This window comes from Delphinapterus leucas, chromosome 18, assembly GCF_059928025.1.
Source record: "Delphinapterus leucas isolate spDelLeu-1000000601 "Yukka" chromosome 18, BTC_Dleu_Yukka2, whole genome shotgun sequence".
Classification (NCBI taxonomy): domain Eukaryota; kingdom Metazoa; phylum Chordata; class Mammalia; order Artiodactyla; family Monodontidae; genus Delphinapterus; species Delphinapterus leucas.
The window spans coordinates 5,824,510-5,850,814 of record NC_143146.1 but is presented as its reverse complement, the minus strand read 5'-3'; the positions used below and the strand labels follow the sequence as shown (position 1 = coordinate 5,850,814).

The 26,305-nt window shown below is 45.4% G+C and overlaps 1 protein-coding gene across 1 annotated transcript in view; it reads right to left on the bottom strand.

Annotated features, from left to right (window-relative positions):
- Nucleotides 1-19,989, bottom strand: part of EFNB2 (ephrin B2) — a 47,149-nt gene extending 27,160 nt beyond the window's left edge. Inside the window, exon 1 of the mRNA XM_022576794.2 lies at nucleotides 19,518-19,989. Within this exon, the coding sequence (XP_022432502.1) occupies nucleotides 19,518-19,639 (122 nt within the window). The 5' untranslated portion in view covers nucleotides 19,640-19,989. The remainder of the gene's footprint in view (nucleotides 1-19,517) is intronic.
- Between the last annotated feature and the right edge of the window lie 6,316 nt (nucleotides 19,990-26,305).

Below are 26,305 nucleotides of genomic sequence, written 5' to 3'. Positions count from 1 at the left end.
TGGGATGAATTGGGAGATTGGGGTTGACATATATACACTGATAGCTGTAAAACAGATAACGAAAAACAAAAAAATTTTTTTTTGCTTCCTTATTTAAATTCATATAAAAGAACCCAATATTGGAGTGCTTTAGAGGTTTACTTTTCAAGCGTATATAGGTATACAGATATACAAGCTGGTTAGCACACCAGTCTCTTTAATTGCTGACATCATGGTTTCTCAGTAGACAAAGGCTGTGGTTGAGCTGAGAGCCCAAATGGTAAGTTTCTTACATTATCACTAAGTACATCAAGCCCAGGAGTCTCTTTGCTCCCCTGGGGCCTTCACAGTTTTTTTTTTTTAATTGAGATAGAGCTGATTTAGAACACTATATTAGTTTTAGGTGTACAACATAATGATTCAAAAATTTTAAGGTTCTCCATTTAAATAATATTAATAATAATTATTATATATAATAATCAATTATATTATATATAATATAATAATATTAATATCAATTGTTATATAATTAATTATACATATTATTGATTACATTATATATAAGTTATTATAAAATATTGGCTATATGCCCTGTGCTGCACAATTATCCTTGCAGCTTATTTTATACATAATAGTTTGTTCCTCTTAATCCCCTGCCCTGATTTGCCCCTCCCCCCTCCCTCCCCCCACTGTAACCACTAGTTTGTTCTCTATATCCGTGAGCCCATTTCTTTTTCGTTACATTCACGAGTTTGCTTTGTTTTTTAGATTCCACATATAAGTGATCACACACAGCATTTGCCTCTGTCTGACTTATTTCACTAAGCATGATACCCTCCAGGTCCATCCATGTGCTTCACAACATGGGAGCAAACAGAGTAACGTGAGTGTAACAACTAAGGCACCTCCACACCAGATGCTCTGAGTGACAGAAAACTAGGATCTGGGTCGCCAGGACTTTACAATCTAGCTTCCTGAGGGCAGGCAGGTCCCACGTGTGGCTGACTCAATACTGAATGCCCAAGGTCTGACATCTGGTAGATGCTTAAAATATGAAAGAACAAATGGCAGCTAAGATACACACAATAAATTTAAGTCAAATTTAGTGCCACGAACTATCGATATTTGCAGATCACAGGCACGGAAGGAATTCTGAAGATAGGATGAGCTAGGATGAGCTCGAGTTGGGATGGGGGTTGCTGAGAGCACAGCAGGATCACCTCCGGTATGATGGTGCTTCTGGACGGCAAGGAGCACTGTGGATGGAGTTTTGGACCCGTTCTCTCAGGATTTATGAATATTGGCAGTTTTCTGGAATCCCTTCCTAGTTGAAATGCAAGGCAATTCACCACCTCCAGAAGCACTAATAACAGAAGCACTGCTGCTTTTGAGCACTTATTCTTCGCTAAGCACTGATCAAAGCACCTTCCACCACTGTCTTCATTCAGTCCCTGTACACGTGCTTGACACGCAAACCAGATGAAGACACGCCAGGCCAAAGGTGAGATGCGACGGGAAAAGCCCCTTTGCCTGCACACTTCTCAGGTCTCGCTGCCTCACATTAAAGCATAAATCTGGTTTGGGGAAATGCAGCTTTTTCTAAATTGAGCTTTTCATAGACAAGCCATGAAGTTAAGGGAAATTAAGAGAAAGTCCATCCACATGCAGGCATCTGCCCAGGCTTCAGAGATCAGGATACTCAGCAGCCAGATGGATCCATCTTCTTGTCCATCACAAGGGCGGCCATCTGCTACCCCTGCCATGTCCTGGGAAGCCAAGGACCAAAGGGTGAGGAAGAAACTTACCACACATGGAACTTGTGTTTTAAATGTAATATTACAGATGGATCCAGACGATTCATGAGAATTGCAGAATGTACATGGAAAGGAAACGGGGTGAATTTTTTAATAATATCATTTTCGAATGGAAAGCAATGCGTCCTATAGGTTATAATCAAGCCAGTAACCACAGAGTTCTATTTTTGAAGCCAGGTCACTTATATTTGGATTTTGTTACCTCAGGATTGCTCAGAGACTTTAACAAGTCGGACCACATAGCACATCTATGCCCTGAATATTTGGTAATAGTCAATAAGACTTGTCTTATTATTGACTTTGGAAATGTTTTCCTTTTTTTTTTTTTTTAAAGAATAATTAGGGTGGTGACAACTAGCTAATTTTAAATTACTACACTGACTCTGCCTAGTGAATATGAAATGCAGATTTCTTTTTGTATGATGAGATTATGTCCATTTTTGTGGCCAAAGACACCTAGAGGAAAATCCCCAAGTTTGTAACCCATACCACAGAGGTGAAGTTGTTTCTGTTAAACCACATCCAAAAAAAAAAGTGGTCAGAAGTCTTCTTTAATAGTATCTGCTGATTTTTATTCAAAACAAAAAACAAAGGAGACTCACAGTGCCTCTTGTCTTATACAGGAGAGCGAACACAGGAGGCCAGATCCCTTTCTGGGCCACGTACCCAAAGTCTGAGCAAGCCACCCTGCTGTGCTCCTGGGACGGGGAAGCTGCATCTCCTCCCCATCAAGAGAGTCTGGGGTCAGGACTGCTTCCTGGGCATTGGTGCTGTGGTTTTGTGTCTCTCACTGGAGGGCTTCCCTGGGATGCCACAGCAGTGGGGTGTGCTGAGCAGAAATAGGCAACTCCTATGGTTTTTCCCAGTGAATCATTCCCAAGCAAGACAATAAGACGTGATGACTCTGAACGAAATCCAGAGACGGTATAACATGGAATAAAATGGAAACTCTGAGTAGGGTTTCCAAAGTTTCCCTGCCCAAAATGAAGTGATTGTTTTTTTGGCCACACCATGTGGCAGGCAGGATCTTAGTTCCCCGACCAGGGATCGAACCTGCGCCCCCTGCAGTGGAAGCTCGGAGTCCTAACCACTGGACCGCCAGGGAAGTCCCTGAAATGAAATGATTTGATATTAGAATCTGTTTTTACCTTCCGATTACCTATCAACCTGAATCCAAGTTCTTAAAGGTTATTCACCAAACTAGATTCTAATACTTCCACAGGGAATCAATCTAATAACACACATTAGACTTTAATCTTTAATAATCTAAATTGGATCTCTAATAATCTCAATTAGACATTTATACTTCATAGTCATCATTGTAGGAACTTCTAAAATAATACAGCCATATGTGACACAACATTCTTTTTTTAAAAATCTACTTTGTTGGAGTTGATTTACCATGTGTTCATTTCTGCTGTACAGCAAAGTGATCCAGTTATACATACATATACATTCTTTTTCAGATTCTTTTCCATTTTGGTTTATCACAGGATATTGACTAAAGTTCCCTGGCGACACAATATTCTTTCATGTTTTAACCCACTCTAGGAACACATGCTCGTTGAAAAAACTAGCATAATATGCATTTAAAGCCAAAACCTGCCACTTAAGAGTTCAGGGGTCACGACACACAACTGTCTCTGACTGATCATAACATCACATGTTTTGATCTCAAGTCTGGACCCTTCTGTCGACCAGCATCGCATCCCCAGGTGTCACAGGGTAAATCAGATGGGGGCAGTGGTTGCTTGATTGACTCCTGAACCTGGCCCGATGGAACAGCAAGATCCACGGGAGCAAGGAGCTGAGATGCTCGGGGCCCGCTGGGTAGTGGAGCCACAGCTGCTCTCCCCAGCCCCCCATGGATGCCCCGTTCTCCTTGCTTCTCTTTTTTCCCCTTCCCGCTGCTGCATCTGCACCTGACCACAACACGTGCACCTCAGGACAAACGTGCAACGACTTCTTACACTTGTCTTCAAGGTTGCCAAAAATAAGTAGGTGACCCTAGAAGAACAGCCAAAGCACTATGGTCCCTTGATGCTGAAAGAGTCTGTGAAAGGAGATTTGAAGTAAGAAGTCCTCGTTCTCCTGAGGGAAATACTACGTGGAGGCATATAATTGAAGGATATGCCAAACTACCATATAAACAAGGGCAAATCAATATATTGTAGCCAAATGCAAAACTATCAAACTGGCACAGAAGGAAGGAGATCAGAATGAAAGGATGTAGACAGGAATGGCCACTTTCTCTGTCCAAACAAATGACCGGGTCACGTAAATCCCCCGCAGACAGCCATGATCACAGTGCTTCTCATTTAAAGAGTGTCAGCTCAGACCCAGAGCCATTTCTGTGTACTGTCGTACACGTACAACTGTAATATCTATTTAAATACCTAATCTTTCTGCACACTATGGCCACTATCATCCGCCTGAGAAACAGGACCATCTTACTCACGTAACAGGACCAATGCAAATCCTGCCAACGTGCAAACTGGGGGGAAAGAGACCTACAGGTGATACTCTTCTCCCTCTGAAGCAAACTGCTAAGCAAAAGAAGACTCAATGTCTGAGTGAACAGACTTTACTTTTCCATGGAGAACTGATTTTTCCTTTCGTTTCAAAACTACATCATTAGAGCACATGATTATTTTAAGTAAGTGGCTAAGTTCAGTTGAAAATATACACACATACACAGTAGGTGGTGTGTTCTTCTGCTCATTTCGCTGGCGATACAGACACAGATTTGGTCAAACACGGGGCCTTCATCTGCGGCTGCTTTGGGCTACTGGATGGTGGACTTGGGGTAATTTTTAGCTTTCTGTATTTTTCATAATTTTCTGCAATAAATGTCAGATGCTTTTGCGATCAGATTGGAACATTACGTTTCAATGTACAGTTTCAAGGAACAAACTCATGTTCTTGAGCAAGCTTTCCTCACTCTGATTTAAAACAGAATATTCAAGGCCTGTAGACTTTTTAAACTGTTTTGTGATGTATTTTCTGAGAATGCAACTAAATAAAATTATTCTTCTCTGAATTGTGGTCTATTTAACAAATCAATTCTTGAGTCTACAAAAGCTGTAGTAACACACAACCAGTTTATTCAAATAGATGAAAAATATGGGGTACAGTTTATGCTTAATCATTCAACTGCACAGATCTGGGAGTTGGCTAACATTTCAGGGACCCTGAATCCCAGCTTTAGGAACAAGTTTATTACCCTAGCAGTTGGCACACCCCAAATCATACCACAGAATAGGTTTATTCTCAAACCAGAGTTCTGTACTGAGTACACTTCAAGTTTACCACATTTTGGAAAACATGCACTTTTCCCAGAAAATGCTTTTAGTTTTAATTAAATGTCAAAGGCTGCGGAGGAAGAGCAGTCAGTTTGTAAACCGGTTCGTCTGAAATTGTGAATGAGGACAAGCCACTGCTGCTTTGCTGTCTCTGAGGCTCATCTTCCCAGGTCCTTCCTGACAAAAGATGCTCGCTGCTAGGGATGAGCCCAAAGCCTTGACCCCATAACCTCCCCATGCACTTGAGGCCTTCCAGCTCTATGTGGAGCTAACACAGCATTAACACAGAAGCCCGACATTCCTTTCAGAAATGCTCTGTACACTTGGGAACATAAATCCCCCAGAAAAAAAAAATGACTTAAATTCACGAGTATGTGAATTTGATGGCATATTTCATCAACAGGCAGGATATCTGGGCTTGCCTTACTTCCGTTTTATGTTAGATTGCTGCTATGGCTTAATAAGATCAACTCCAAATGCCCCAAACAGAGGAGTTTGTCATAAATGAATAAAACTGGGGCCCAAGAAAGACTCAGGTAATATCGACCATAAGAAATACCAGGGGAAACAATTTTTCTGTTTTTGTGGATAGCACTTTACTGCCCCCTTTTGCACTTTCATAACAGAACAAGTTTCTGCCCGAACTTATTCTGAAACCAGAGAGATAGTGGGGTGTCGCTATAGGGTGTCAGGCTGATACAGAATTAGGTTACCAGACACCACGCTTGGAGGAACAAGTAATTACCTTAAAACTTCAACTAAATGCACCACTATCTTCTCAGTGGCTTTAAAGCTCCAAGAAATAAGGTAGTAATTGGAGGCTTTAATTGGCATTTTCTGCTGGATGGGTGTTGGGACAATTGTCTGTTTTCACAGGTGCCCCTTCTTTCACACTTTTCTAAAAACAAGTATAATCTGCAGCATGAAACTGACGTATTCAAGGAAAAGAAGAGGTGCCTAAAAGCAGGCTCTACAATTTACACCATTACCGGTTCCAAATCTGAGAGCTGGGAGTGGGGGGCAGGGTGCATTTCAGACTTCACACCAAGGACAAGCAGCATCTTTTCAAGGCAAGGAAAGATGAGAAGCACTGAAATTCACAGGTGTGGTGAGCCTCTAGGTCCCTGAGCCGGTTTTGCAACTCTTCCCGGGGAGGTGGCCTCTTCATCTATGTAGACACTTGAAAGAACTGTAAAGTGCAGAATGAAGCAAAGTTTTATTTATAAAATTCTGATCTGCAGGGACAGTGCTCAGGGGCCCCACTCTTGGCCCAACGACCTCCACCTGCACTGGGCAGTCTGTGTGCGCTGTGCTGTATCCTTCTATTTCAACTTAATCCATTTCCCTCTGTCATTCTACAATTACCATACAAGTCAAAATAATATCAAGTTTCACAGCCTACCATGCTGCACAATGGAATGGAAGCTGACTCCTTGTGATGTTAATCTTGTTTGTTATTTGCGATATAATGCTCAAAACACTGGGGGCTAAAGTAAATTTCATTTTCCAATGCTCAAAGATAAATAAGATGCTCACCGTTTAAATTTTCGTTCAGAAAAATAACACAAGTATGTATTTAATTTTTTATCCGTACCATACTTTCCACTGTAACAAAACCCTCCAATTCACAGAAGGTTTGCCTGTAACGAGCTGACGCTGGAAAAGATATCTTCATTGCTAAGTCAGACTTTAAGCATGTGATGGGCAGAGATCATGGTTTTCTTTTCCCAGGTTCACAGAGACTAGTTAATCTCTGGCATGGAATTAAAAACAAAAATCAAGCGCCTAACTCAAAACAAAAAAAACACACAAAAAAATCAAGGTCTTTATTTATGAAAGTGATCCAAACATCTCCTCCCTCAAAACTTTGCAAAAAAAAAAAAATCATGCCATGAATGTCGTAGCCAGCTGAGGCAAAAGTCGGCGGTGGGCGGTGGGGGGGCGGGGGGAGGCAGTGCTGGAAAAGGAGGTCTGGGATGCCGAGATATGCAGTGGGAAAGCGGCTGGGGAGTGAATCCCGGAGGCCAACCTTTGTCATGCTGGCCTGACCACGCACCCCCATCATCCAAACGGGGATTTCATAACCCTCGGAGGCAAGAGACGGTGCAAGCTTCTTTCCCAAGTGTAATTTGTTTGCACCTGTACTGTCTTGTTCCAAACCATGCTCTTAGCAAGAGTCTACAAAGGAAGCTGGAACTCTCATTATTCATAGGTGAGGCCCCAGAAAGAAAACTGGCTTTCCTATAGAAAGAGCTGGTTCTCTGCTCTTTTAGACCTAAGTGTGTACATCCCTGTGCTTATCTACCTGAGTGGGAGCGCTGCAGGGAAGCAAAGCACGTGGACATCATACAGAAAGAAGCGGACTGGCATTTTAAGAACCTGAAGGGATGGACTTCAGATCTTAGCGTGGTATTACAATCGAGCGCTCAGGAGCATCTTTTCCATCAGCCCTGCTCATCCCTTTCATTTCCATCAACACTTTTTTTTTTCCTCTTAACTTCAAAGAATCTTGCCTATTTAGAGAGACCATTCACCCATGTTTTATGGGTGAATGACACCTCTCCTTTTGGTGGGGAAAACAGCCCTGAAGAAAGTACACACCAAGGGGATGTGATGCCCGCTCTCCAGGCTGAAGTGTGACCCCAGGACTGAGCCTGTCGTGTTCCCCGCTGGACCCCGGGAACCCCACACCCCCGGGAACGGGTGTTTGTGTAATCATAGAAGGAGCACGTTCATAAGTAAGGTTTAAAAAAGAGACAAGACTCTAGTTCTCTCTTGGTATAAGCAGAGATCCCCCTTGCCAGGCAAGCATAATCTACCAACACAATTTATACGGCTGTGCACTAGCCCTTTACAGCGACCTACACGGCTGCCTCCTGGACACTTCCTTCTTCATGGCTCCAGAGAGGGTCAGGGACGGGTCTGCTGTGGGCGGGTGACAGCAGCCGTTCCCCTGGGCCTCTCAAGTCAGGTCTGCGCTGTGAACGTCAAAAAGGAGGAAACCCCGGACTGGGAGACTGACTCCTACACAGATCGTGCCCAAACTGCATAAAGCAGAAAAAAAAAAAAAGAAAATTGTGAATGGGGGCTTCCCTGGTGGTGCAGTGGTTGAGAGTCCACCTGCCGATGCAGGGGACACGGGTTCGTGCCCCGGTCCGGGAAGATCCCACATGCCGCGGAGCGGCTGGGTCCGTGAGCCATGGCCGCTGGGCCTTAGCGTCCGGAGACTGTGCTCCGCAACGGGAGAGGCCACAACAGTGAGAGGCCCGCGTACTGGGCGGGGGGGGGGGGGGGGGCATGTGAATGGCGCGCCACTGTAACTTTGGGGACAATACATTTCCTGCTCAGTCGCCACAAGCAGCCTGGAATGAGCTTGACCAAAAAACATACACAACGTTAAACACCCTGAGTTATTCAGGCTGCTACTGAACTCAGGGATGGGAACTGGACCATGAAGAGGTGAGAGGATGCCTGAGGCCCTGAGCTCTGAAAGGAAGGAGGACCTGGTGGTGTGAGACCCCTGAGGGCTGCAGGTGAGCAGACCCTAAGCCCTGGGGAGATGCAACCACAGGCTGCTCAGGAATCAAGAGCACCCCAGGCCCACCGATCCTCTGGCCCTGCTTCCTGAAACAAGCTGCTCCAAACTCGCAGAACATCAAAAGCCAGATGGGCTACACTGAGTGAATCCACAGGCAGGGAGCCAGAAGCCCAGTTTGCTGTAGAAATAGGCCTGGACTTGATTTGAGTCTTCTCAGCTCTGACAAGCTGGAAGCTGGCACAGATCCCCAAATCCAAAATAAAATGGCATTTAATTGTGACTGGACTCTAAAAAAGATGTCATGCTATCTCCTTAGCTTGACACACGCGTGGCATCGAACCTCATGGAACTCTCCTCTGAAACCTGACCTTGTCTTCTCCCAGCAAAGAAACAATCGGATGTTTCCATTTTATAAAGGAAAATGTTAAGAGTCAAAGGAATAGCATGCAATAAATGCATTAATATGATAGACTTTCATAACTATTTAGTTTCCACCGGGTAGAACCTCGTTATCAAAGATTCAAAGGATCCATTTAGAATCGCATGTCCATCATAAGAAAGATTATAAATCAAGGTGGACAAGGGAAGAATTATACGCCAAACCTTCTTTTAATCCACCTCATATGGACTGCTTTGAGCAGACACATGCTTCATTTAATTATGTGATTTCTAATCACTCTATGGAACAGCCTAAGAAAGAGAACTGGAGAATTACGAGGAAAGATCCCGGAAACAGCATACTCAGGTTCAAATGCAGATGGTACCCACTTATTAGCTATATGACTTTGGGCAAGATAATGAACCAGTCTCTGCCTTGGTTTCCCCATTGGGGATCATGAAAGTGTCTCCCTCAGATGGTTATTATGAAGGTTTAATGAGTCAGTATTTGTGGAGCAGCTGCAACAGCCACTGGTCCCTAGTACGTGCTCTATACCACCATTGTTAAATGAAACAAACTGTGTCCACCGGGTGAGGAGGTTTCTTAATAAGAAACAGCATGTAACATTAATGCAAAAAGGCTACACTGCTCATGCCTATGGGTTGCCTTTGTGTATTCACTGAACAACCCAATCCCTTACTGTACCCTGCACATAAAGGGGATTCAGCCCAGGCCCTCCCCCATCCACGGTGGAGAAGCTGAATGAATTCAGGGTTACAAATGTTACAACAAAGCATCAGGGTAGCAAGCAGAGGAGAGAGCATCTAACTTGGCAGCTGAAGGGAAATAAAAAGGTGCCTCTTGTAGCAGAGAGGCCTGCAAGAATGAGTGGAAGTCTGGCAGCTAAGCAAGGTACCATATAACATCAGGGGCTTGAAAAGGTGCAGGCGCCATGGCATAATCTTTACTAGCATTTTATTTATTTTGCATTTGTATGTAGAAGGCAAACTGAGCCAGAGACAGGCACACAGTAGATGCTCAATTAACTTTCAACAGCAAGAGTTGACGTTTATTGGTTCGTTGTGCTAAGTCCAGAGCTAAGGTCTTTAAATCCTGACCACAGTTTTATTGCTTTTCTTCAGTCCTGTTAGATTACTGTCCCCATTTTAGAGACGGGACAAGTGAGAGACACGGAGGATTCTGCTCCCAAAGTTACACAGCTAAAAAATGACAAACCTGGGAGTAGACTCATACAGCCAGATTGCACGGCAGTCCTCTTCACTAAACTAAAATAGCACTGGCCCGGCTCGCTTTGCTCAACTGAACTGCCTGACCTTTCCCATTATCAGCACAGGCCTTCCGAAAACCAAAAGGTACTGCTAATTCTCATGAGGATAAGGTGGCTGAAATCGCTGGGGTAGCTCTCCCACAGGAGAGCTGTTCATTTGTTCATTTGTGGGAATCTGTCTTTGAGCTCTGCTCAGACGTAGGAAATAATGTAGATTACAGAAGTACAGTGTAGATACTCGCCTCTCTTACCTGAAATGTGTTTCTTTGACTTGCTTACTGTGGTTTTTGTTTCGGAGCTCTCCCTGGACCGCTGTCTCTCCTGCCTCAGTTTCCCCTCCCCCGGAAGGAACTCCATCCCCTTCCTTCCTCTGTTCTCACGGCCACACTTGCCATGCACCACGGCACAGAACGTGTTTCTTGCACCAGGGAGTCCCCCTACTCCCTTAGGATTGAAGTCTCTTGAGGGTAGAGACTGCTCTTCACTGTATTCTCAGAGCTTAGTGTAACAGACCTCACAGTTCGTAAATGCTTGTCCAACAAATCAACGAATTATCTACCGTCAACAATCAACCAAGCAAGAACTGAGGCCGAGAGTAGGGAGGCAAGGGCCACGGATTTCTTCAGGGATCCACAACAGCCTTTAAGAGGATGATCATCTAATCTTGTGTTGTTACCCAAAAAAAGTTGTTACCCCAAAGAATTCCATCCAGGGCAACAGTTCTCAAGGTGTGGTCTCAGAGCAGCATCAGCGAGAGCCTGTTAGAAATGTGAATTTCAAGTCCCACCCAGACCTCAGGAATCTGGATCTCTGGGGGCAGGCAGCAAGCCTGTTTTAACAAGTGATTCTGATGCCCTAAAGTTCTAGAGCCGCGGGGCTGGAGGTAGATCTCCAGTAGCAGGTGATTTGTTAATGGGAGCGGCCAGAAACAGACATCTGGGCTGTGTCTGCTCTTCCAACTAATACTCATTGGATGTCAGTGCTCGCCGGCAGAGACTGAGGACATGAAAGCATTCTGGTGCCTGCCTCTTAGGGATAGGCAGGGTGGTGAAGGGGATTAAGACTTGCATATGAATCATGACAGTGCCATGTACTATGTTCCTCCAGTGCCCTCGGTATTTAACTAAAGTGCTGTGGGATTACAGAGAAAAGATTTAAAGAAGTTATGTTTGATCTACACCATAAAGAGAGAGCAGTCATTTCAGGGAAATCGTGAACTTTAAGGACAGTCCATTCTCATGAAGATCCATTTTCCCATAGACAAAGGGGGATGCAGGGCTTAGGAGAGTCTGTTTTTATCTAAAATGTACCCCAAATATAGTTCTGGTAAGCTAAGTGAAAACTGGCATTTTCTAACTTCTTCTGCAGGTAGATGCATTCTGAGCGGGACTTGAACGTAACTGGCTCAGCCCCACTCACTCATCAGACAGTTCTCATTCAGGACAAATGTTTCAGACCACAGTGAGCCACCTTAACAGGGGGAAAAAGCAAGGACCGAGATCAGAAGCATTTCAGCAGGTGGTGGTGTCACGCTGGACCTCGGGCTCCTCAGCTGGAACACGGGAGGCTGCAGAGACGCTGGAAGGTGGCATTTCAGACACTGGCTCCGCAGGTCAGAGCTTCTGATGTGCACAGGGATATGTGGGTAGCACTCATCACTACTCTGGCGGGATACGGGAGTCATCAGTATGTGAAAAGCACAGAGTAACGCCTCAGAGGCAAGAGAGGCTTAACTAGCAAGTACTGATAGAAGGATCCAAGGACTGTAATTAAAACTGGATGCAACCAAACGTGAATTGAGAAAATGAACTGGATTGTTTAAGAGTTTCATATAGAAAACATGAAGAAAATGAAGTTTTCAAAGCACAGTTCATGCGTAGCCTTCTGAATGCTTGCCCACCACTGCGTAGTTAGAACGTTTACCTACTCGTGCTCTCGAGAATGGAAACAGCAAACTATTAACACTTCACTACTGCCAATTTTTTCTTCATATTTTGTTTGGAGGATTACTAAGAGCAGAAACAACTTGTTTCCCTTCAATGGAGCTTTCTCCTACTATGGTTTTTCATTTGAAAACAGCATGTCTGTGTCCAAAGCCACAAAATGCTTTGGACTAGAATTACATATTTGATATCTATACATCAAAAGGGAAATAAAGAGCCTCTGCTGATTCTCTGCAGGAGCCACAGAAATTGGTGCACCTGGCGTTCAGTGTGCATGGAAAACATTTCATAATTTATCACCTACTCTTTTCACTGGGTCGCCGGATCCAACCATCCTTATCCCTAATGCTCCTGCAATAGGCTCTTGCAGGTAGAACGCAAAGCTACGTGTTGGACGCTGGTTTGTAAACAAGTGGCAGGACTTTCCTATATCATTTCTTTAATCATTTTAACCCTGTTCCTCATAGAAAGCTGGAGGCCAGGGCAATTCAGCCCCTCCTTTTGTCCTTTGCCTACCATAAATATGCACCAGTCTGCATCTGAAAGGCGGAAGGAGGCCACAAGCTTGCTGGACATTTATCATGCTCTGTTCCCTGCTAACAAGCAAATACTTTGGCTGAATGGACCATTAGCAATCATTGTCAGATGTAGAATGCAAGGTGCTGGGATGTGACCAGCTTGTAAATTAGGGAGTGTCCGTTCTCTTTGATAAATCTGGACAAATGTACTGGATCTTTTGATATGTTTTCTGAATTAAATTAGAAAGGAAGGTAAAGTAGCTGGCACTGGGTAGGGCAGGTCTCTGTGCAATGTTTTAAATGTTTTTAAGTGGTGAAAGCGACACAGTGATGACCAGAAAAATAGGCAACAAATGCAATAAATCCATAGCTCCAAACAGCTGAGTCAGCTCTCTGAGAATTAGCAACAAAAATCCACGAAATGGGTCTGAAATAGAATATTTAGGATGTAGTGAAGATCTTCAGACACAGAACGTGTTCCTCTAGAAAGTTCCCATGTTCAGAGACCAGCCCTGAATCCCCTCCATCCACGCCAGCAAGACAGACACTTGGGGTGTTTGTAAGCTTTCAGTATTGTCAGCGTCTTAAGAGTTCAGACTTTCCTAAAGAAATGCTGGGACTTTTCTAAGGCCCCGAATAGGGGGCAATAAAGCACAAATCTCCTTTCCGGCTTGCCGCAACTGCGATGCCACTCTGCCCCCCAATCACAGCTTCAATGGCTGATTTTGGGTAACGACTAAAATGGAAAGTGTGGACGGCCAAAACAAAAGCCCAGCTTATTTACAAGGTTGTTCAGGACAGGGGGCAATAAGATTCAACAGCCTGGCGAGCTTCTGCTGTTTTTAACTTTCAAGCTGGCAGCACTCACACTTTTATAATCCTATCGTTTACACGAAGGGGGCCTGTCCCATTCAGCTCAACTCACAGGAGTGAAACACCATCTCCATTGGGCCCGTTGGTTTGGGCATATTGGATTACTACCAATTTGAATGAAAACTCAATTCCCCCTGTTATTTGTTTTATTATATGTTTTTTTCCAGGGTGGGAGAGACAAAACTCAGAGGAGAGCTCTCTGGAAGAGGGAGGGGGACAATGCATAATGTTTACCTCGGCTTCGCCGGGGCTGAAAGATGGCTGAAATCAAAAGGTCTGTATTTTCTTTTCGGATCCCTCTGGGCCTACCTAGCCCCTCTGGGCTCTGTTCCTTCCCAGCAGGTCCCTGCCTGGAGCCTAAAGAGATGAAGGCGAGCACCGCCAACTGCAGCTAATCCTACAGAACGGCCGCCACTGTTAGGCCAGGAGCTAAAAAGGAAAACCTTGCAGGCCTGAACTAACTGCAGTGATCTGAAGTTTTAATCAGCCCCCAATCTCAATCTCTGGAAAAGGCAGTCAGTGGAATCTACCTTTGCCATATTATCCGCCACCAATGAGCAAGAACTGAGCATCTTTTCTTCCCGGCTTCAACCATCCCAGGCCACAAGTGGGGCTTTCATACTTTCTAATCCGAGTTTCCAAGTCTGTGTGGCTCACACATAATAGCCAACAGCCTGGAGCAAGGGCCTTCCTTTCTACACCCTTTTCAGAGACATGTCATTGCCGACATCCAGCTAATCTATATGTTGCCATGGCTTCACCCTTTATCTGCCTTTACATCTTATGAACTGCATGGATTTACCACATTATTTTTATCTGAAAGACAGAAAATGGTGGTTTTATTGCCATACAATCAGATTACCGCTGCTAGTTTCTCTATGCCTTTTTACCATACTTCAATCAAAAGGGATCAGTTTCTTTATACTCTGCCCTTGATTTACATTACATCTGTAAAGACCCAGTCTGGGTTGTAATCCCCTTATTAACTATGACCAGGGTTGATTTGCCTAAAAATAAAAGCAAATTGTGTCAGACCCTTTCACTTTGTTTTTGATTCGGAACTACAAAATGGATTACTAAAGAAATCTTCAGAGTTCACACGGCTCGTATAGTACTGAATTTAAAATGAGAATTAAACAAGTCAAACAGGAGAGCCATGTCCACGGTTTACATTTTCCATCATGGGAGAAGGGCTGAATTGCTTATGTCTTTGTGTTCTTTGGCTTTAGAGAGACAATGAAGCCACAGGAGTTTTTCCAAGCTGTTCGGAACCCTGTCCCATACCCTACCCTTCCCTCTTTGCTTTTCTTCTACCCTTCTCCCAGCCTCATTCTAATTCCTCCCCCCCAAAAAAAATAAAAAATAAATAAATAAATAAAAAACTGGGATGGGGGGCAGCTCTTTCCTGAAAGAACTAATTCCCGACTAGAAGCTTCTAGTTCTATGGGTTCTGCATATTTTAACCAAAATATTTTAAACAGTTGAACACTCCTATTTAAGGCTCTACTCCACCACACAAAGGGCGAGCTCATAAGCAAATCTATGTAGATATATGATAAATGACCTGAAAAACAGGCTCTTTAGGTCAGCAGCCAGCGAAGGCGGAGATTGGGTGGGCCCGAGTATCATTTCAATGATTATTTTCCTTACAAGAGCCCTCCTTCTTTTTGTCTAATTTGCAGTGGGAGAATTTAAGAATAAAGTTTTCATGAAATGCTCAAGTAATGTCCTTCTTAGATTTTTTTTTTCTTTTCTGAAGAGGGTCTCCAGTCTGTATTTCCTTCCCCCGCCACTCCTATTCCTGTGACGCGTCACTGCAGTCATGCTGGGATCTCAAATCATTTCCCATTAGGTGACCTCGCTGGGAACCGTTGCCAGATGGTGGGTGTCACCCTCAACCTCCCCGGCGCTACCTGAAGCATTTCAGTGCAAGGCCAGGTAGCGATGCCCCTCTGCGGGTAATTATCACGCTGACCCACCGACCAGAGGATTCCTCTCTGTAAATTTCCAGATAAGAGGGTTTACCGATAATTATTCTAAACATACCATTTACTCTCCAGCTGACTCTGTATGGAGAAACCATGCCCATCGGCAGTTCTCAGCTGGTCTGGGGCTTGATAGCTAATTTACCTGTCTCCCTGCTTCAGCCTGGGAGTCAGGACACTTCGGAATGCTGGAGTCATTTGCATTTCTTTGCATCCTGGGACAAGTGTCAAGAGCTGAGCTTTGTGAAAGATTTAGAAGCAAGTGCTTAACGGAATCATCTTAACCTCCAGCTCCCGTTTCTGAGGCTCGAAGCTGTAATTGCTGAGGTTACAAAGTACAGTCCCTGGACACACGATTCCCAAATAAATTCTGTCCTCATCTGAAAAGACGGCTCCCAAACATGTTGTGCGACCTCCCGGCAGCCCCGTCTTTGTGCTCTCCCTTCTCAGTCGTCCCGTGGAACAGCGACAGTCCATTGCCTACAGTTTATCATCCTGACAAAATGTGAGGAATGTAGATGTGAAAGCACTAACAATTCCACCCCTTGGTGCTTTGGGCTTTTTTTCCTCTCTATATTAAAACCGACAAGATTAACCCAAACGCAAACTGGGGAGCACAGTTCAAGGAGCTATTCAATCCGTGCTGAATGTGCATTTGTTTACCTACAAAAATAAGAATTTCAGACACAATGGAAGGCAGGCTGGCTTATATATGGTACTGAATGGACTGTTTAAACAGCACTATCCATTGTAGTTTATTTTATCAATCTCTGACAGATCCGTATTTATTCAGAGCCTGACTGTGGTGGAGCCCATGTATTATAGGTTATCTGGATATTATCCAGCCATTCTTTTGTATCAAGGCAATCAATACCAGGAATTCACCATTATGTAGGGGAAAATGACCTGGGAAAAGCAAAACGCTTGGTTAACTAGTATATGGTGCCTAGGGAATCGCACCCCTAGACGTAAGAAATGAATGCTCTGCTGAAATTTTCAACAAAGTCAGTGTAACTCACTCTAGAATACCATACCAATACTTTTTTTTAAAAAAAGAGCCAACCCTTTTACTTTGGCAAAAACATCGTGCTGGAAGAAAATTGTTCTACTGAAATGCTAAGCCAGGCTTTGCTTTTCTCTCCAGAGTTAAAAAAAAAAGAACCAAAAAAACAGAAAAAAACCAACAAACTACACAACCTGAATGGCTACAACTGACACAACTCTTCCGGAACCTATGGGTGCAGTGATTACCGTTCCAGTATTTGGAACTTCTTCCCACTACTGCAAAAACTCTCGGGGGTGGGAGAGGCAGACAGTGTGATTAAAGTAGTTGTGGAGACGGTGAATTTACAAAGGATTTTCTGGACCCTGTATCCAAACAGCTGCTGCACGCTCCCTCTGTCCACCACCTGCTAAAAAAGCTGACCTCGGAATGAAACAAATCTAATTACTGATGGCTGCTTCATTACAAATGAATTGTTCCACAGTCCCGAGGAACTGATGTGCAACTTCAATGCCTTTGATTACCTTCCTGCCACATCCCATTTACTGACGGAAACTTTTCCCTGGAAATAAACATGAAACTTCCCCAACAAATAGGCAACTCCTTGGCACCGGGTTTTTTAAATTCATTCTCAAACTGAGAAAAGGCTCTTTCATATCATTCCTCCAGGAAGAAATCTTTCTGATCTTTCAAGCTAGCATTCAGCTGCATAACTTTGTTAAGCAGACCTTTTCCAGGGGACAAATGACCCCTTCCTCTAGGCCAGCCATTACGTGCGAATTTTAAAAGAAATTCTACTCTTGAGGGCAGGAGCAGTCACGCCAACAGCAACATCGTCTGTACGGGGAGGGAGGCTTCTCCAAGAGCAGGCCTCCAGGAGGGTCTAAATCAGTGGCCACAGCTCAGAAAAACAGCCCGACCCTCACAGGAGGCTAGTGAGTAAATATCAGTGAGGAAATATAAGTCACTCCCTTCCCCCAGCGCACGAGGGAAAGAAGACATTCGTGTCGAAACCTTAGGCTGAAATAATGACTGCTCTACCTTTTTTTTTTTTTTTCCCCCAAGTAGGTATTTGTGATCCTACAAACCAGATAACGTCTACTGAGCCGAACGCTGAAGGGATTAATGGGAATTTCTTTAAACAAGATAGAAATGTAAAAATTAAATCCTGTTGGGGGGCGGGGAGGGAAACGCCAAACCAAAAACCGGCTCCCGAAGACGGTCGGCGAGCGAAAGCGCCAAGCGGGGCAGAGCAGGAGGCCTGGGGGGCAGAGGCGCGGCCGGCGCGGCGAGCATCGCGCAGGAAAGAGTGACCCCTGGAGGCAGAAAGCGAAGCCGGCGGCTCCTCCGGCTCCCGGCCCGACTCCCGGCCCGGCTCCCGGGCCGCAGGTCCCAGCCCCGCGCTTTCCCGCACCACCCGGCACCTCACGCTGCGGTGGTGGACGAGAGCCGTCACTGCCGCGGCTTTCTCAGCAATTACGATGATCTTACACCCAGGGAAAAAAAAGAAGTCCATCCAAGATCAGGCTCCAGGGAAGGAGGCTGCATTAAGTAACTTCTACACAGGAGCAGTGTTGGGAAGTGCCAACCAGCATCCTGCAAGAATCTCTGTTTCATCCCATTTACAGCGGTGACGTCTTTCGCCCTTTAATAGGGAATTCTTGGTTAACATGTTGGTGAATCTGAAACTGACCACTCTTAAGAGTGGATTTAATTGTTTAATTACGATGTGATCTTTAAATCGATCCCCCATCCCTTTATTTCTAAATCCATGGCCGATTTACTCAACTTCAAATAGGTCATTGACTTTGCTTCTGACAAAGTATGAACAGCCAGTGTCTTCATACTTTCCCCAAGCTTCCCAAGGTTAAAATTCCATGATTCTGTAAAATATTTTTGGCTAGGATTCGAAATGTATCCCCAGAATGAAGTAATATACAATCCTGAATGCACAGACGACTACGAGTCACGGCCATATATATTTATGGATGGATCGCCTCTTCTAAATTCTAAATGTACTCTGGTTGCTCGGACTGAAAACCTCCGCAAGGCCTGGCTTTCTCCCGGCTGCACTGTTTGATAAAAGCAAGTCGGATCCAAGGATCCCATCCCCCCCCAGGCTCCCCAAGCGCGAAGGCTTCAGGAGCTGCGTCGACTGGGCAGGGCCTTAATTAAGCTTTTGCAGACAGCGTCCCTAAAAAAAATCAAGTTAGCTGTCGGGACCACAGAATTCGGGGCCATCGGTTCAGAAGCAAAGGGAGAGGCCGACGTGCAGAGGGTTCCCCGGGAGCAGCCTAAGGCCCGTCTCCCGGGCGAGGAGAAAAGGGCCCGCTGCCCGAGTTGTCCCGAGCAGGCGAGCTCCCCGCGCACCCCCCGGGCAGGCGGCGCGGCGCCCAGGCGCGCGAGCTCCGGGCGTGCCAGGGAGCACAGGCTCCCTTCTCCGCGGTGCGCTTCACTGCCCCCGGCCCGCACTCCGCCGCTCCTCAGGAGCGCAGCATCCCTGCCTCTCCGGAGCCCGCCAGCCCCTGCGTGCCGCTCAGCCTGTTGGTGGCCCGGCTTCCCGTCCTCTGGAGGAAGTGAGGGTCAGGCCTCGCCATCGGACACCTTCCCGGACGCGACACCCGAGTCAACAGGGCGTTTTTTTTTTTTAGCGCCGGGGAGCTCCCAGGGGGAAGGAGGACGAGGAGAGCGCCCCTTAGGGCCGGCGCTCCGGCTGGAAGGCCGAGCGGAGTCTCCACGAAGTAAAATGTGGTGGTGGGGGACCCGGGGACGCGAGGAATCGAGGGTCCAGAAACAGGCTCCGAGGCTCCGCAGCCCGACCCTTCCTCCCGCCGGGACAGCGCGACGCGGCGGACCTCGGGGCGGCGATCGAGGGGGGTCGTGGACGCGACTTACTTGGAGTTCGAGGAATTCCAATAGATGGGCTCTAAAACTATCGATCTGGAAATCGCAGTTCTGCATAAAACCATCAAAACTCCCCAGCAGTACTTCCACACGGAGTCCCTCCTCACGGCCATGGCCAAGCCGCTCCCAGCTCCGCGCACTCCTGGCGTCGGAGGAACAAGGTGCGGGCCGGGAGCCCCAATCCTCTGGGCAGACAAGGGAGAGACTGCAGGCAGTTCCGGGGCGCGCCGAGCAGCTCCAGCGGGCGCCGAGGCCGGTGGCGCTCCCCTCGGGGCCCTCAGAGCGCGGGGCGGGAGCGCACGCGAGGGGCGCGGCGGCGCGGCGGGCTCGGGGCTCCGGGTCGCCGCGCCGGACGCAGCTCGGACAGCCGGCTCCCGTGCGGCTCCAGGGTGCCGGGCGCGGGGCGTCAGGGAGGGCGCTCGGCCGGGACACAAAGGCCAAGAGACGGCTCGGCGGAGGCGGCGGGCCGTCTCGCACTATAGATCCAGGGGGGCGGGCAGCGGCCCGAGCGCGCGGGCGCCGCTTCGGCGCGGTTCCATGTCCCGGAGCGCGGAGCGCGGTGCGCGGGCGGCGAGGGGCGTCTCCGGGCGCACAGGAGCCTCCACAGTCCTCGCGGCTCCCAGCCCGCGGAGCAGGCAGGAGGGGCTCGGTGCTCGCCGCGGGCGCCGGATGCGCGCGGGCCTTTGTGTGCGGGGAGGGCGCCGGGACCAGCTCCGCGCGCGTCTCCTCGCCTCAGCCGGCGCCGCCGTCCCCGCCGAGGAGAGTCAGCTCGGCCAGCGCGCTGTCAGAGCACTATAAACGCGGGGCCCCGCCCCGCACCGCGCAGCCCATTGGCCCGCCGCTCGGCAGCCGCTAGCCGGTTGGGCGGCCGGCCGGTCCGTCAGCAGCCCCCGCCCGACATTGGGCGCCGCGAGGCGGGGCGCGGGCTGACAGGTGAGCCCCGCCCCCTGTCCCGGGCGGCGGCGGGAGCGGCGCGCGGGGGAGCCCGCGAAGGAGACGGGCCTGCGCGTGCACCCGGCGCCCCCCGAGATGGTAGGGCCGGGCGAGTGGGGAGCAGGACAGCCCGGGGCACCTGCCCCCGCGCCCAGCACGCGCTCTCATTGCCCGGCAAGTGTCCAAACTTCAGCAGAGGTACAACGTCGAGGGCGAAACTTTCCCTGCGGAGCGGAAGGCAGTGGGCTTCCCGTGGGTCTCCCTCCTTCACTGCAGAGCCCCCTCTGCGTAGACTGGCTCACACCCCGCTTGCGCAGCCCTTCGCCGCGCCCACCAGACCTCTCAGTGATGTGTTTCACACCTGGTTTCGGTACCGAACGTCGGCTGGGGCCCGAGCTAAGTCAGTGGGGCCGGGAGACGCAAAACGACTCCCGGGGACGCGGCGCCAGCGAGGCAGCCGACTCCCGGGACGCAGCCGCCCGGGCCCCGCTCCCTCCGCACCTCGCTTCCCGCGAAGGCAGCACCTCTCCCCCGAGTGCGCGGCGGCACACCCGCGCCCGCCGCGGGATCTTCTCCTTAATTAGCCTCCGGGCCGCGCTCATACCTCCCCAGAGTGACCGGGAATTTAGGGGTGACCGTGACGAATAGCGGCGAAACAGGGAGGCGGCAGGAATTCTTCCATTGGATTCCCGGCGAAGCGCCTGCCTAAGAGCCTCTGGGACGAGCGCCACCGCGCCGCCGCTTCCGCGGACCCACAGCGCCCACTAGCGGCCGGCCTGCGCGCTCTGCCGGCGAGAGCACGACTCTTCGGGCCACCCGGACCCAGACCCCGCGCAGCTAACCGCGTAGAGGGTCCGAAGGAGGGTCGGCAGAAATGACCTGACCAACAGCAGGGAGAGCTCGGCACAAATCAGGCACAGTACAAATGTAACAGTTCTCATCTTTAATGTTTTAAAAGCAAAGAACCGGCCAGTATTCCTACAAATTCTTTTTGTTTTTAAGGCAAATTATCCACGAATTTAAAAGAGAAAATATATATGGTAAAAACATCTCGTTTAGATACTTATGTTTTCTTTTCACTCTTCTTTGTAATAACTTTTGTAGGGCTTTATGGGTGAGTTAAGTATTCGTTTTTTGAACATTAAACGTTAATGTACATTTTAACTGGGAATGTTATGTACTTGTGAAGACTAGTTTGTTAAGACCGAAAACACTGAGGCACGCGAGGCACCGAATACATTCATATTATTCCAAGTATGTGAACGAAGAAAACAACTTTATTTTCTGCAGTTTCTAGTTTTAAATGAAAGCCTCCACTTTGAAGAAACATTTTTCTTTAAAGGCTCAAAGACAGTAAACCGATTCGAAGTCATCGTCAGATTCCCAGAGGACTGAAAAACCAGGAAGGAGCAGGCGGTATTATTTCACAAAGGCAAAAGAGTCGTTTTCTAATAAGCTTACAACATTTAAGGGATTCATTTGAAATTTAATATAAATCTAGTTTAATATACTCTTTTAAAAGAACTAAAACTGGGTGTATCTCAGTAGCTGTTTCACATTTAGCAAACCTATATTGTGAAATTTAAGTTGTGAACTCTTAGCACCTACATGCTCTCTCGCCAAGTAAACTAGAGGAAATAAAGGAAATTTGCATTGTCTGAAAATAACCCTGGCTCCCATTTTTAGTAAATCTGATACTCTCAAATCCAAAGCCCTTTACCTTGGGAAAAATGAAAATGTACATGTTTAAACTGCTTCTTTTAAAACAAAGTGTGTATCTGACCAAAAAATAAATCCCTACACAAAGATTCCTATTGTATAACTTAAGTGTGTGAATATGTATTAACTTACTTTCAGTAAATATAATTAGCTGTAGAAACTATGTGAAAAGTATCAGCAGTAGCAACTCCACTGCTCTTTAATTTCAGTAATTAAAAGCATCACCTCAAGCCACTTGTATCTATTGTACATATATCATGCGAGGAAAAAAAATCAGCAACATCTATCTGCGTGTGCAAGACAAAGTTGAAACTTTAAATCCTCAGTCACATCAGCTGAATACCTCTTTGTATTTTTGTTTTACAATTGTTGGAGAAACGTGGTTACTTTTGCAAATCTGTAATTCTACCATCACATATTTAACCCGACATCAAAAAATGAGGTTTTATTTCAGCAAAGAAAGTTATTTCAACTGTTTCCAGAGTTAAGGAAGAAATTTCTAAAAGCCTAATTAATAAAAAGTGGGGGGATTTCAAAGACATAGCCAAGTATAAATGTTGATGGATATAAATTTGAATAAACGTAGAATGAAGTGGCAAATATAAAAGTTGGATAGTTCCAGTTTTAAAATTAAGAGGGCAGGGCTTCCCTGGTGGTGCAGTGGTTGAGAGTCCGCCTGCCGATGCAGGGGACACGGGTTCGTGCCCCAGTCCGGGAAGATCCCACATGCCGCGGAACAGCTGGGCCTATGAGCCATGGCCGCTGAGCCTGCGCGTCCGGAGCCTATGCTCTGCAACGGGAGAGGCCACAACAGTGAGAGGCCCGTGTACCAAAAAAAAAAAAAAAAAATTAAAAAAAGAGGGCAATGAATTTTGCCCAAGTAAGTGTGCCTTACTAGTCAGGTTTCTGCCCCTTTTGAATCCATACGCAAGCTTTGGTCTTTAGAACTTAATAGTTGTTTCTTACATATTCCTTGTACAGTAATCCACTGATTCTAAGATGTACTTCGAAAGACATCTTTAACTCCTATAAAAACAAAGAACAAAAGCCTTATCTAAATGTAACGTTACAGAAAGATTATTCTGCTTTATGTATGTTGATTAAATCTTGTCCAAGCCATGAACTTTCTACATAGCTGGAAGACTCTACTAAACTGCATGCAGTTTACCTCATACAAGTCACTGAAAGTTTTAGAACTCTCCCACAAATGACACTTTGCTTGGTTTATTCCACGGGAAGACCTTTCAAAACAAGAGTAAAACTCTTTAGATCAACTTCGCCATACATTTCTGTCCATCTATCTGCTTCTAAAATTCCTATTACACATTGTAGCACGTTAGTATCTACTTATTAGTTTGGTAGGAAAAGTATTAGTCATTACATGGGGCTCTTGGTCAAAAGAATCATTTTTCCCTTTGGGAAGTTTCTTAACTCATACCTTACAGACCATACCTATTCTTTATGGAATCAAAATAACCATTATTTTCCACTACAGTAATTTAAATCTCTAGCTCAAAGTATCATTGGTTTTATAACGTTATTAATGCAAAAGCAGCCTATGTGGAAAGAATACAGGTTTGGCTCCAACTAGGTAGGGTACCTGGCTCAAGACCTCATTTCCTTATATGTAATCCAACCAGTTGAGAGGGCCAGCCATTTCTAGTCACCATTCCAAATTGGCCTAGGTAGTTCGGTGGAGATAAACACGCAAGTAACAGCTAGCTGTGCACTTTTATCACTCATTAACTTTAGCATTTCTGTGACTCCCACTTTTCGGACTGATATGATATACACATACTGTATGTTATAATAAAGTTAAATTCTGCTCTCAGCATATAAGGGGTATTACTGACAGCAGTCATGAGACAACCCATCTCCTATTATGGGTCCATCAAACCATCTTTGCTCCTTTATCCCACCTTACAATAAGCTATTCAACAGAGCCAACTGCAATTATATATTCCTTTGTTAATTCATGTTATAAATTTAATTGATGGTGAAAGCCTGGAAAATGAGGAAGGCAACAATCATCATGCAAATGTATACAAAGAACAAAAAGCCCATTTTATTCGAACCCTAATAAACCAGGTTTAGTGATCAGCAGTTGTATTAATCTTAGAAGATACTGACACTACTGAACACACACACACCTTTGCCTGAGTGACAGTAAAACTACTGAACGTTGATTTTATTACTCTTTTACTCTGAAACCTACTGGCTTTAGACGTGGAGATATAAACAAATATGTATAAAAAACAAGACTGTTCCAACATCCTCTGGTCAACCACTGGAGGCTCAAGTAAGGAAAAATCTTCTTTTAAAATGAATTTCAATCATACACACACCAACTTTAATTTCTATTGGGCCCTCTGTATCCCCCTTCCATTGCTTCCTAGCTGCAAGTCAGTTACTCTAGTAATTATAGATACACCATATATAATAGATCAGACAATGCCATCTAATCATCTAAAAACCAACTATGGCAAATCTGCTACAAAACATACAGTGCAGTGTTATTAGCAAATTACCGCACCACTGGCAACTCCCTATGGACAACAGAACGTTAAAAAAAAACCAAACCGACCCTCAAAACGTTAAGAGTAAACAAGAAACATTACAAATAACAAAGGTGATGGTGAAGAATCAAAACTGGCAATTCAACAAATGAACGAATAGGGCCTCCTGCTTGGGTTTCAACACCCGTTCTAGATTTTTTACCTTCGGTGGTCCTTCTGCTAATTAATAACACTCTGGTATTTGTTTATAAGACTCCTGGATGGACTGGCAAGTCTCAAAAATTAAGATATACTGTTTTCAGAATTTCTTATGGCCAATACAAAACAGATGGATGGTTCTGGGGTAAAGGAGCAGAAAATTGGGACAAATGATAACAGAAGCTCTGGTTTTATTAACAGCTTTGGAGAAATTTTAGTTAAGAAGGACCCGAATATAAAATGAGGCATTAGAAACAACATACAGAGTTCAATTGGCCAGGATTCTGTACTTATTTTACCTCAGAAAATTAAAAAGTACAAACTTCCTTTTGCAATTTTTTTTTTAAACTATTGTTATTTTGGGGGGAAATTCTTGAAGTACTGGTGGCCATACAGAAAAGCTATGAACATATGTTACTAGCACAACTAACTCAGAAATTAACTGAGGACACAGAGAGCCTAATTTGCTACATCTTCGTAAGAGAAACTGGAGCAGTAAACCTTTAACTACAAACCCCTTCCCCTCTTTGCAAGCATTAAAGAGTCCTCACACATAGCTAATTTAAAGGTTTAGTTTATACAATTGATTTAATTCTGCATACTCCACAATATAAATGGCAATAACTACATATATTAAATACTGTAATAAAAATAAACAGTCATTAGTTAATTCTATAATGCATTAAGAGCAACTTTAAAAAACAAATTGTGAATAAAGGCATACTTAATAAATTAGGGAACATCTGAACTGCTAATAGTTTGGGAAAGAATTTGAACTTTTTACAAAACCAGTGGAAACAAATGAAGAAAACAAATTACTACACATTGCTGTAGCACAGAAAGGATTGGGTGCGTTTTATTAACAATGACATCCTCTTTCCTGCAGCCTGACACAGGAACAGTTCCATTATCTGATGTGAGCCTCCAACAGCAAGCAGATACTGCAGCACGTTACTAAGCAACTTACTGTGATTTCACACTATATGTGGCAGGAAGAAATTTTTTAAAAACGAAAAGGCAGGCATAAGCTGATTTCTAATATTTTTAAGTCCAGGCTACTCTCTTAGATACAATGTTTAGAACACTTGTATACCAAAACAACTTTTAAATGAACATTTCCAAAAACTTGCATATACAACTTAGGTACAATGGATCTGGCACCAAAAAAAAAAGGTTACATTAAAAAAAAAAAGTGTAAGAATCATGAAATAATTAAAGCTAACCTAAATTCTTCAGTTAAATAAAGTGAATGTTTTCGAGTAATAGGTATCATGTTTACTAAAAGTCAGTTCTCACGAGTTCATGCCTATTTAAAATCCTATCTTTAAAGATATGTAAACCTATTTTATTGTTCCTTACCACAATGAGACTTATGGAAGAGCTCAAACTAAAGCAACAGCATTTTTCTTAGCA